At 41.2% G+C, this 13,794-nt stretch overlaps 1 protein-coding gene across 1 annotated transcript in view; it reads right to left on the bottom strand.

Annotated features, from left to right (window-relative positions):
- Positions 1-13,794, bottom strand: part of ctnnbl1 (catenin, beta like 1) — a 117,443-nt gene that overhangs the window by 79,828 nt on the left and 23,821 nt on the right. The window contains exons 7-8 of the mRNA XM_080030604.1: positions 6,257-6,348; positions 4,255-4,327 (exon numbers count right to left, since the gene is read on the bottom strand). Of these exons, the coding sequence (XP_079886730.1) occupies positions 4,255-4,327; positions 6,257-6,348 (165 nt within the window). The remainder of the gene's footprint in view (positions 1-4,254; positions 4,328-6,256; positions 6,349-13,794) is intronic.

Raw genomic sequence — 13,794 nt, 5'->3', positions numbered from 1 at the left:
ATTAGTATAAATGGCAGGTGACAGTGGCACACAAATAGTACAACAAGGTTTATGACACTGAATCAGTGTTAAACGATAGGAAACTGTAGGCCTACTTTGATAAAATATAGTGAAAAAATTCTAAATGTCAAGTCAAGAGATGCAAAGAAACAAGCCGGGCGGGACGCGAACTCGGCTGAACTCTACTGTTTCATAAGTGACCAGCTGAGCTAAGCGAGCACTAGGCAAAAGTTTCACCCCCTGCTATATTTAGCAACCTGCCTCTGTAGTCAGGGCTAATTCGCTGTTATCGATCAGTCAGACCTGCTCAGGAGGCTAGGCTAACTACCGTGACCGGAGCAAGACCGACTGTTTTATAAAGCCATAGATTCAGGAGGTCTTTTGTTCCTGCAGCAGCTAGGCTTTTTAATCATGACTGCTGATTTGATTTGATTTGATTTGATTACTGCACATTGCTCATTTGCACATCATAGTATTGTTATATTGTTATTTATTCCCTTTTTTAACCTTCTATTTTTACTATGGTAGTGGACCACACTCCCCCTGTGACTATGCTTGTTTTATGTTGTTACTGTATTCCTGTGTTGTATGTTGTACAGACTATGGTGGCAAACCAGTTTCCCCATTGGGGATCAATAAAGTAAATCCTATCCTATCCATCTGTCATTTCAAAAGCAACAACAAACAGATCGCACATATCCTTACAACGGAAAGGACCAGAGACATGAATAAATCCATTTATTTACGGCGTTATGTTGTGATATAGTGTCAATAAAGACCAACTATATTTAGCTTTACCTGCCTCTGCCGTAAAGGCAATACCTGTCGTGAAATTATAGGGGGGAGGCGGGCGTGCCGGTCGCAGAATACCTCTTTTGGACTGGCATTACCATTACTGAACGGTTCAAGCCATGGTATGGCAGTGGTCGCCGTGGCACTGCCACATACAGGAAAACGATCTCGGCGCACCTGTGATTTATTTTTAAATAGCATACAGAGACACATGTGGACGTTTATTTACTGCAAATCGCGGCATTTCGCGCGGTTATGACCATACACAAGCACACATCACGCTCGCTAGCAAAAAAACAAAAACATATATGTTTTTTTTTGTCAGTTGAAAATCAAGGCCACCCGTGCCCCGCGGGTTTGTGAACCCCTTGAGCCTTTTGGAATTTTATTCATGTTAACCATTATTAATTAATTTTTTTCAATACCAGTATTTTTTATATGAAATAACAGATGTTTGTTTATCAATTCAACATTTTTATTTTCCAGAAATCAATTGTTAAAATAGATAAAACAAATTATTTGACAAATGTTGTATGTGCAAAAGTTTGTGAACCCTAAGCTGCATTGCTTAAATCGAGCAAGGTAAACACAATCAGGTGGGCCAAATTGATTGATGAAATAAACCAATGTAATGAGAGATCTTTAGGGAAAAAATTGGGCGCCACTAGATAAAACCAGGTCAGTTTAGGCCCACCAAACTGAACCCATACAGGTCAGACATGCTAAAAGGGAAAAAAATCGCAGAAGATCTCAGGAATAGAGTTGTGATGCTGCACATTTGTCTGGGGACAGCTATAAATTAATTCAAAAAAAGTTTGAGCTCCATCGGTCCACCGTGAGGCAAATCATCTACAAATGGAGAGCTTTAAGAGTGACTGAACATCTGCCTAGAAGTGGACTTGCTTCAAAAATATCTTCAAGCGCCACAAGAAAAGTATTTTTTTAGTTAAAAGCCAACCCACACATTACATCTAGTGATTTGCAGACCTCTCTTGCAACATCTGGGACAGATGTGCATGGTTCCACAATAAGAAGAAAACTCAGTCAACATGGCTTTCAAGGGAGGGTTGCTGAAGAAGCCTCTGCTCTCAAAAAAGAACAAAACTGCTTGTCACAGCTTTGCCAGAGAGCACCTGGAGATACCTGAAGTCTTATTCTGTGGACAGATTAGTCCAAAATGTATCTGTTTGGTCATAACCAAAACCGCCATGTTTGGGCAAAAACGCAACTCTGCCTACCACCAACAGAACCTTCTCCCAAGTGAAGAATGGTGATGGCAAATGGTCAGCAAATCTCCAGATGTAATGTGTGGGTTGGCTTTTACCTGAAAAATCCCTTTTCTTGTGGTGCTTGAAGATATTTTTGAAGGAAGTCCACTTCTAGGCAGATGTTAAGTCACTCTTAAAGCTCTCCATTTGTAGATGATTTGCCTCACGGTGGGCCGATGGAGTTCAAACTTTTTTATACGAATGTATAGCTGTCCCCAGACAAATGTGCAACATCAAAACTCTATTCCTGAGATCCTCTGAGATTGTTTCCCCTTTGAGCATGTCTGACCTGTATGGGTTCAGTTTGGTCTCTCACTACATTGGTCTATTTCATCAATCAGTTTGGCCCACCTGATTGCGTTTACCTTGCTCGATTTAAGCAATGCAGCTTAGGGTTCACAAACTTTTGCACATACAACATTTGTCACATAATTTGTTTTATCTATTTTAACAATTGATTTCTGGAAAATAAAAATGTTGAATTGATAAACAAACATCTGTTATTTCATATAAAAAATACTGGTATTGAAAAAAATGTATTAATAATGGTTAAAATAAATAAAATTCCAAAAGGCTCAAGGGGTTCACAAACTTTCGCACGACACTGTATGTTCTGTAGCTACTAGGGATGGGCGTTAGTAATCGAGTACTCCTCGTTTCAAATTAACTGGATTGGTGGATGAGGAAAATAGTTTTTTTTTTAGGGCCGCCCCTATTTTAAAATGTTATATACGTGTACAAAACGGATATAATAAAGTTTAACAAAATTAAATATTTTGATTCAAGTGCAATAAACTGAGCGTTGTGTCAAACAGCAACTGCAAATAACTGCCACCTCCGTGCCACCGCAGCGCAGCCTGTGTTCTCCACGGCACCGCGGAGCTGAACACGGTCTCTCCTTTCTCCAGAACATTTTCAGGAATATAACTTTCCAATTATTTCAAAGCAGATGATAAAGTTACGTTTATAAAAAGGGGAGATGACACCTGTTACCCTCAGTTAGTAATGAGTAGACTCCAGGTGAGCATGCAAGGTGCTCTCCGCTTGGAAAGAAAAGTAAAGAAGAAGCAAGGCTTACTTCAGGCACATTCGCTCCGAGCCAACAACAGTTAAGAAGCCTTCAACAGGGAAAATGGGGATAAGATTCAAAAACCGACCGGTGTAACGTTCCGTTAATGAGGAATTACAGTAGTCGCGGTAATTATTCACGGACACGGAGTGAGCATTACGCGGTTGGATATACAACTAAGTCTACTGCTTTGATTAGTTATTTATATGTATTTAAATTGTAGGACAATAATTTTATATTATTTGCTGCCCTTCTTATTTTAAATGGTGACTTAGGCAATTTTTTTTGTTACAACTACAGCCCATGCTTTTTTTCTCCCCACCGCAGACCTACTCGATCGGTTTAAATTGTGGCCCGTCTATTTAATTACTTTCAGTGAAGAAAAGGTGGTTTAAACTTGTGAAAAAAAAATCCTTAATATCATATGGCAACTGTGACTGTTTGACATAAGCATTGAGCGCTTTACTGCGGTGAACCGTTATTCTGCAGACAGATGCGTTGCGTTCTAAAAATAGAAAAATGTTTAACGAAGAATCGATTGATCCTCGAGGAATGCAAGCGATCACTCGAGTAGCGAAAACACTACTCGTGCCTATCCCTAGTAGCTACTATTACACTAAATGGTAACACTTGAATACGTTATGCAAATATGCAACTTGTTTGTTGAAATGTTAATAAATTGGAGCTTCCTCAGCAGCCATCTCTTTCCCGACAATCCCCTCTGTGCACAAACTCTTACATATGGTAATTAAACATTAAAACACCTGCGGCTTATAGTGCGGAAAATACGGTAGTACCGTTTACCGGGGTATAATTTGAGGACAATTTATAGGTGTCAAAAATTGGATACCGCCCAACCGTATAATCTGGTTTGTTTAATATTTCAATAGATATTCCTTTCTAAATTTAACGTCATTGTTTATCAATAAATAGTTCAAAAACCTTTGATTGAGTCATTTTTTTCTGCCCTATCACGCACCGCGCCCTCACAATCTGCGCCACCTGACCACAGCAAGTAAATTCTCAACCAGTTGGAAACACTGAAGAAGGAAAGATAGAGACAGAAAGAGGAAGATAAATTCACATCATTCAGAATCCACAAATCATTAACATAGACACACTTACTGTCATTGTTTTGTAGCAAGATAGCAAGGATTTCACTGCAGTACAGCTTGTTAGCATCAAACGGCATCTTTGCCTGAGGAAAAGGGAGAGCGCTCAAATTCAAATTACCCCACATCTTGAAAAACTCCAGAGTTCTCCAAATTCTAGTATTAGAATATCGCATTATATCATACAACAAAATGTGTCACTTTATTTCTAGATTTTTAGATTTATAGAGGCAGAACACTGAGGGGGTCAACAAACAATAACATTATCAAACTCCTCTACCCACCCCTATACATTTAAGGCCGTAGTAAAATCAAAATAAGGAATTCAACATATACACACACACGTAAAAAGAACCTGAAAAAAGGAATACAAAAATAAAAGATTAAATAAACAACCAACATGGCGTACTCTACAATGCAGGTTTCTACGGTCATCCATTCATACAATTGCATTGTTTTGAGGCAAATGTTAAATTGAAAATAAAAATGAATTGAGGTGTCATGTAGGTCCTTTATGTACTGTGATATAGTCAAGGAAAGGCTGCCATATTTGTTTAAACTTCTCTGCTTTCCCTGAAATCTCATATCGGATTTTCTCCATATATTAAGTACTGGAGAACTCCATGAGCCAGAAGTCAAAACAGGGGCTATCTCTTTGTTCGAAACCTTAAGAATACTTATTTTTTGCGATCACCATACTGGATCGACAGAGCTTTCCAATGACTTAAAGTCTCTAGGTGTTATGAGGAGCCTAGAATGGCTGTTTTTGGGTTGGGATGGAGGATGTGGCTGTAGACATCTGAATAACAACTAAACACGCTTGACCAGAGCGTTTCTTTTTGACCGACAAGTAAATACATTTTGTTTTAGTCTAGCATTAAGACAGAGAGAAACAGCAAATGTTCACATTTGATGAGCTAAAAGAAATGGCTGGATATTATACTTAAAGCAACTACGAGTAACATGGCACGTTGGCGTCCCCTTTGGACAAAAGCGGTAGTATTTTTACGACGCCCGCTGTCGCAAAGCTGTTTTCTAGCTTGTGCCTGGAGTGCGAGTGCGAACTGAGAAGGGGGCAATATAGTGCATGTCCGTGTGTTGAAAGTGTGAGGACTCTTTTCGGCTCCGTGAGAGTGGTTTTGACACTGCATCAACTAATGCCAGTCAGTGCTACATACACCTGATTGCAATGAGTTGATGCAGCAGCGTCACCTAACTACTCTCTCTCACGGAGCTGAAAGATTACGTGTCCTCACAGAAAGCGAATGAACGAGAGACGGCAGTTAGTATGGATCACGATGAGGTAATGTGTTTGTGTTGTTGATGTAAATAATGACTATTTCAGATAATGGTTATCTGATGATGGTTAAGCAAAGCAAACTTTGTGTTAGTACCAACCGCTCATTCATTTAGGAGTAAACACTGCAGTCTAGTTTAGCTCTCGTGAAATTGTATACACGTTGCTTGGCAACACCCTCGTCCCGCCCGTAGCCTATATCACTCTCCCTTTTAGCTTTTCTTCATTGCATTCTCTTTTTTTTCTTTGATGGTTCAGCCCCATTATCAGTCATTATGACGACAAATAACTGTCTCAAACAAGGCTCCCGCTCCCCTTCCCTCACCTGGAGGGATAGGCTTCTCAAATCGCGTTGTTGCTCCACACTGAAATCTGCGACCAATACGGATATGTGACCATAGAGCCTGCACGAGCGAACCGAAAATCGGACTGGGTGTGCGACCAGACCAAAAGCAGTAATAAAAACTATATAAAACTTCTTTCTTTGCACTGATGGTCTTGTTAGCTGTTAAAGGTAATGTATGACTATCAGAGGAAACATGAGGCTGTTTAAAATATATTTAAATGTTACTCGTAGCCGCTTTAAATGATTTGAAAAAATATATATATCGGTTACAAATAGTTGCTGAGTCATTTCATGTCGATCAGCTCAATCATTACGTGACTTATTTTTCCAGCTCTAAAAGAACATTTAGCCATTGTTCCGTCACATTCTTACCTTGATTCTCTTGAGCAGCCACTGCATTAGTCCCTGCTGAGCTGCCTCTGTGCACAGGCCTGGTCTGAACTCTGCCATATTTTCGATGATAGCTGAGGAATACAAATAATATTGAAAAGGTCACATGCTTTCAGGTAAAAAAAAATATTTGGGGATTTGACTAGAAACTGTTTCATGATGTAGTGTCCAAAAAACCTTTATATTTATCAGTGCCATTATTTTGGGGGATTTGGTAAACTATATATTTTTGAAAACACTACATTGACAGTTCCCACTGCAACCAATAGCAGAGCCATTGGTCATCACTTGACTATTTATAATAATAAAAAAATTAAAATAAGATTTTGAGAGGAGTCAGGTGTCATATTCTTTCTTGAAGAGGTGAGTTTTGAGTTGACTTTCAAATGAGTTTATTGAGTCTGAGTTACGGATGTTTGGAGGGAGAGAGTTCCATAGGGTTGGGGTGCAGTAAGATAAAATGCTTAACGTCTGATTTTAAAAATGCCCCAAGTCACTTTAGACATATTTGTAAACACCTTTTTTTTTTTTTGACGATGCATATAACAATAAAGAAAAAGTTCATGTACACATTGTTGTTTTTTCATTAGGTATTTTTGCAGAAAATAATAAAAATGGAATCTGTTATCAAATTTTTTTCTGCAAATAATCGGCATCGGGCCCAAAAAAATCCATATCGGTCGGGCCCTACTTGAGACCACAGCTCACAAGGGGTGCAAAGGATCACAAAACTAACGATTCGGATCGTGTCACGGTTTTTGAGTCACGGGTCGGATCATTTTCAGATCAACAACAATACAAAAAGGCAAAGATAAGGCAAACATGACTGCTTTAAATTACCTTTGCTTTTTATTTTTCAAAAATCCACAGTGAATTACGAAATATAATCTTAAAATATTCAAAAACAAAATAAAGTGCTAAATTAGTTTATAATCCTGCTTCCTTTAAGCATGGATATAGTAACTGAGTGTGCAGTGGAGAGAAAGATATGCAGACCGATAGAGGGAAGAAGAGGCTGCTTTAATTTATCATTTTGTTTTGAGTGATCATCACTGGCTGGGGTGTCGAACTCATTTTGGGTCGAGGGCCACATACATATCAAGTGGGCCGGACCCATAGATAGTAAATAATATGGATGTAGCATCCGGGCTGACCTCAGTTATTCACACGGCATCCAATAATCCTGGTTTGTGCACGTCGCCATCTTGTGAGATTTTTACTCCGCCTCACTCCTCTTGCCGAAAAGGGGAATCGACGTCACGTCGGGGGGAGGGAGATAGCTGACGTATACCTCCGAGGCAAAGTGAGGGACAACGGGCGGAGAGCTGTCACTCAAGAGATCGCGCCAATACATTTTAACCTCCAAAAGAATAAAAACTAGTGTGGGCCAAAAAAATTCACCCCCCTCAGTGTTGTCATGGAGATATGACCTAAACATACAGACTAAAATGGTTTTGTGACCCAGGCTGTAAATAGGTTTAATAAGACTTTGAAAACGGCCTATCTAACAAGTGAGTCAAAGAAAAACTGCTCGTCTTGGCGCCAACCCAGTGGCACTTTCTGGTTACTACAGTTGTTGGTCACTTCCTTATTGGATGCCGGTAAAAATCGCTGAGGTTGGGGCTTGGCCGGACCAGTAAAATAATGGCAAAATAACGTACATATATCAACTTCAAATCTTTAGCTTTGTTTTTCAGTAATATGCTTTATCACTCAGCCTACATTTGTAACCTACATTATCACGGATCACAAGGGATCTCTGTACCCCCCAGGAAACGTCTTAGTAAAGGTGCCAACACACTGCACCCCGCGGTGCGGCGGTTGGCCGCGCGAATCGCAGGTTCCGCGCCGCGTGATCATATTGGGTCATATTGTGTCCGCCGCCGGCAGCACGACCAGAGTAGCCTTCTCCTACTCTGGGGACATGCTGGCGCTGGTGCTAACCGGTGCTGAGAGCACCAGTCTGCTGTGCTGATGGTGCTTTACCCAAGCTAACCGGTGCTAACTTGGTTCATAAAGCAAAACTGATAGCTGCATACAGCAGGCAACAGACACATAGGCTATTCACAGAACTTATGGGCGCAAACTGTGACTATTATGTTTTCATCCATCTTAATTTCCTCTGTCTGTCGTCCCGAAGTGAGTGAGGTCGGGAGGAGCTCAAAGCTGATTGGCCATCGCGGCGCGGCCGGCGGCGAAAAGTTAAATATTTTCAACTCGTGCGGCGGCCGCGCCGCCCTGGCCGCGTGAACCGCTCGCCGCCAAAATACATTGACTTTCTATGTAAACTCGTCGTGTGGCGGTGTGCAGTGTGTTGGCACCTTAAAGGTTGCTGCTGGCCAAGGGAATAGGAGGCGCGGCGCGAAGCAACATTTTTGGGGATATTTTACTCAAAGATGCCAATACGGACTAATGAAATAAAGAACTGTTTATTTGAATACAAAAATACAACAGACACTGACCTTACAGTTGTGTAATTTTGTTTGCTATGTACAGGGACCCATTTTGTGCAAACATGCAGACAGTACAAAATACAATTACATAAAAGTGCAACTTCTACTGTTTTGATTTCTTTTTAAATACAGAGGTTATAGGTTGTTTTGGAATACGTTTTTCCCAATTTAAAACATAAAAATAAAGCAGCTTTGAAAATTAGGAAATAAATCTTGTAGGCCTACACTAGCATGCTCCTGCTCGTTTCTCACGTGCAGAGCCGCAGACACACCACGCTTGCTAGTACATTAATTGTTCAGCACTAAAAATAAATATATAGAGTCCCCTCCAATAGTATTGGAACGGTGAGGCCAAATCCTTTATTTTTGCTGTAGACTGGAAACATTTGGGTTTGACACCAAACGATGAATATGAGACAATAGATCAACATTTCAGCTTTCAACATCTGGATCCGATACACAACTTAGAAGATAGCATTTTTTGAAAAGGAACGCCAAATTTTTAGGAAAGCAAAAGTATTGGAACAGATAGACTTTAAATAAATTAAAGTGAATAAACCGTAATATTTTGTCGCAAATACTTTGCTTGCAATAACCGCATCAAGCCTTTTGCATTCTTCTTTTGTGATGCTTTTCCAGGCTTTCACCGCAGCCTCATTCAGTTGCTGTTTGTTTTGGGGGGTTACTCCCTTCAGTCTCCTTTTTAGCAGGTAACATGCATGCTCTATAGGGTTTAAGTCTGGAGATTGACTTGGCCAGTCTAAAACCTTCCACTTATTGCCCCTGATGAACTCCTTTGTTATTTTTGCAGTGTTTTTGGATCATTATCTTGCTGCATGATGAAGGATCTTCCAATCAGTTTGGTTGCATCTTTCCTTAAATTGGCAGACAAAATGTTCCTGTAGACTTCTGAGTTCATTTTGCTGTTGCCATCATGTGTTACTGTGTTGTTGTCAAGATGCACCTTTACCAAAGTGATGGAAAGGCTAAAGTTTAGAGAAAGAAAGAATCTGCTCATGATCCCAAACATACAAGCTCATCTGCAAAACACGGTGGAGGCAATGTCATGGCTTGGGCTTGCATGGCTTCTTCTGGGACGGGCTCATTAATCTTCATTGATGATGTAACATGATGGCAACAGCTAAATTAACTTTTTAACTGCCAATTTAAGGAAAGATGCAACCAAACTGATTGGAAGATCCTCCATCATGCAGCAAGATAATGACCCAAAACACAACAAAGGAGTTCATCAGGGGCAAGAAGTGGAATGTTATAGACTGGCCAAGTCAATCTCCAGACTTAAACCCTATAGAGCATGCATTTTACCTGCCAAAGAGGAGACTTAAGAGAGCAACCCCCTAACACAAACAGCAACTGAATGAGGCTGCGTTGAAAGCCTGGAAAAGCATCACAAAAGAAGAATGCAAAAGTTTGGTGATGTTGTAGTAGCCGACTGTTTCCCCATGGCGACCAAGACAAGGGCGAGGCTGGACAATTATCTACAAGTGCTCTCATTCTCCCCCAGTGACCCCACCCTTTAAGACATACACGGTCAGCAAACTCTTGATATTATAGAGGCTATTCAAATCCACCACATATTCCTCCATTTAGATGACACTTCATCTATCAAAAACGAGATGTAACCAAACATATTTGAATGGCCCAACAGAAACCTCCAACAAAACACAGAAACACTCTTTATGAGTAATGTAGAATACAATGCATAGATGTACACATTACTGCAGTAAACTACAATTGTAATAGGACCAACAATGCAAACGCTTAAACACTGAACGATGATAAAATGAGATCAGTGTGCAGAGAGCCCCCTGCAATGACGACAGCACATTTAAAACAGCTGCAACTTTCACAGTCTCGAGTTCAGAAATTTGGACACATGATCAGCTTGCATGGGAGATGTAGTCCATCCAACTTTGGCACAGAGGATGGTCCTCCATTTCATACCTGGCAGACCGCCAGACGTGGAATTCTGTGGCCAGCAGCCCAGGAAAGCCCAAGTTGGTATGCGGTTGGTATGCGCGTGGCCTCCTCCTCTTTCAGCATGACCACAACATTGCACTTGCGATAGCGCGGGAGCAGTAACCCGAGCAGTCAGAATTCTCGATGACATAGACGTTGGTCTATGTCTTTTTCCAGAGCGTACATAAAGCACAGAGCGACGTAACAAGCTTCATTCCAGTCCAGCCTTTTTTCCCAAAGTCATAGTCAATAAAACTACACACGGTTCTTTGTTATAACAGGAACTTCGTGGATACCTGGCCTAACGGAGCCTCTGAGTAGTCCCCAGACTGGACAATCATGCCGTGATCTTGACCTTGACTCAGAGCACTTCCTGCCGTTCACACCTTATCTCCCGTCGCAGTTCTCTCAGTTATTTTTAGATACTGGGACAGACATGAAACTTTCAACTACGGCGTCAATCTGAATTTCTCTTTGAAATCAGATGGGTCCCGCCGCGTACAGGTAGATCATGTTTCCTTGTTATTTTATCCGTCATCGTGACGCCAATGTAGTAGCCGACTGTTTCCCCATGGCGACCAAGACAAGGGCGAGGCTGGACAATCATCATTGTGTTTCAGAAAGGTTTATTTCAGGAGCATCCATCAGACAATACAGAGGACTTGAGCATGATAGCAGCAGTGAGAGAGCCGCCTGGCACCTGCTCGATTAGTTACAGAACAGTGTCTTATATCTATGTGTGGGGGGGTATCAAGTGTATAATTATCTACAAATAGACATATACTAGTCCATAGGGGGTGCTCTCATTCTCCCCCAGTGACCCCACCCTTTAAGACATACACGGTCAGCAAACTCTTGATATTATAGAGGCTATTCAAACAGGCTTGATGCAGTTATTGCAAGCAAAGGATTTGCGACAAAATATTAAGTTTTATTCACTTTAATTTATTTAAAGTCTATCTGTTCCAATACTTCTGCTCGCCTAAAAATGTGGTGTTCCTTTACAAATAATGCTATCTTCCAAGTTGTGTATCGGATCCAGATGTTAATACCTGGAAATGAAAGCTGAAATTTGATCTATTGTCTCATATTCATCTTTTGGTGTCAAACCCAAATGTTTCCAGTCTACAGCAAAAATAAAGGAATTGGCCTCACCGTTCCAATACTATTGGAGGGGACTGTATATATATTTTTTTTGGTTTTTACTTTGCCATAAAGCACTGGAGGAAACATTAATAGCTGTGAAGCAAGATTGCCATTTACCATTTCCGACGTTACTAAAATGTGCTTTTTAAATTGTGGCTGCCCCCTAGCGGCTGTAGTGAGCATTTTGGTTATTTCTTTAAAAATTCATAACTCCTCACAGGAATGGGCTAGAGACTTACTTATTTTTTAAATGCTCAGAAATGTGTGCTCTACAAGTCGCGATTAAATCATCTCGTGGGCCGGGCCGTACGTTTGACACCACTGCTTTAGACTGTCTGACCGCTGTCGCGAGATGATCAGCTGATGCAAACAGCTGTTTGAAACTGAGATAAAAAAAACGAAACTGAAACTTATCTATCCTACAAAATTTGTTGTGTGATTTTCGTCAGTAGCCTACAGTAGTTCTGGATGCAGCGCTCCGATCGCCACTAACTACAACACAATCGCTGATCATGTGAACACACAGCCAGCTTTTCTTTTTTTCTTACATATTCACCCAACCCGCGGTTCATGTGCGTCCCAAACCGTGAGGGTTGATCCATACGGACCGCTGGTAACGCGTGATCCGTTGCACCACTAATTTCTACGCTTTTTACCTATTCTGGTGTGTCTGTCTCGGTAACTACAACTTCAACATCTTTCATAAAAGCCAATTTTAAAACTCCTATTATAGTCACACGTTGCAGATACTATGCAAACACGTTTTAAAGAAGGGGAACAATAGTGTAATACAATAGATATACATCATCAGAAAGCTGCGTCTGCCACATGATATCTCTATCAGAGCAGATTGCAGCAGCAGGGGGCAGAGAGAGAAAGAGAGACAGACAGACAGAGAGAGCGACTGTGTGTGAGAAGAGGAAAACTGAGGGGATGGAAGGGAGGCAAATGGGTGGGAAGACAAGTTAAAGATAAGGGATGGATCACTGAGGGAATGTAACAAGAGCATTTCAAACCCACATGGTCCAGGGGGTTCAGAGATAACACAAAGGAAATAAGACAAATACAACAAAAGAGGGATATCTGGAAGGGCGTTTATCGGTGATTCAAAGAGAGCAGACAGACAGCATCCTGGAGACAGCAGGCCCAGAGCAGAGAGCAGCCAATGCAGATGCGCACACACACACACACACACACACACACACACACACACACACACACACACACACACACACACACACACACACACACACACACACACACACACACACACACACACACACACACACACACACACACACACACACACACACACACACACACACACACACACACACACACACACACACACACACACACACACACACACACACACACACACACACACACACACACACACACACAAGCACTGCTCCCTTGGTAGAACCCACACTTGCACACAAAGCCAAATACTGTTCACACTCCTAAACAGCCCTCCAGACACCTGGGGCCTGATTTATAAACGTGGCGTACGCCCAAAAGAGGGCGCACGCTACTTTCTAAGCAAATATTGAGATTTATAAAAACCAAACTTGACGGGAAGATGTGCGGTCCTCCACGCAAGCTCTGACCCATGCGTACGCACAGAAAGTGGAGAAAGGAGAAACGGCGACTCCGTCGGCACATGTATGAAGTGTGAGAACGAATGTGTTTGTGTAAAATGAAACCAGATAGGCCTATTATTAGGGGTGGGAAAAATAATCGATTTTCTGATTAATCGCGATTCTCTCTCGAACGATTCCGAATCGATTCATAAAAGTTAATAATCGATTTATACATTTTTTATTTTTTTTATACTAGTATTTAATATTAGTATTTCCAGCGCCACTGCGCATGCACACCACACAAGTGTGAGTTGTTAAAAGTGGCGACAAAAGGGCAGAGAGCAGAAAACCCATATGA

Source organism: Ammodytes marinus, assembly GCF_949987685.1.
Source record: "Ammodytes marinus genome assembly, chromosome: 7".
In the NCBI taxonomy this organism is placed as follows: Eukaryota; Metazoa; Chordata; class Actinopteri; order Uranoscopiformes; family Ammodytidae; genus Ammodytes; species Ammodytes marinus.
This window is presented reverse-complemented; position numbering and strand designations above follow the sequence as displayed.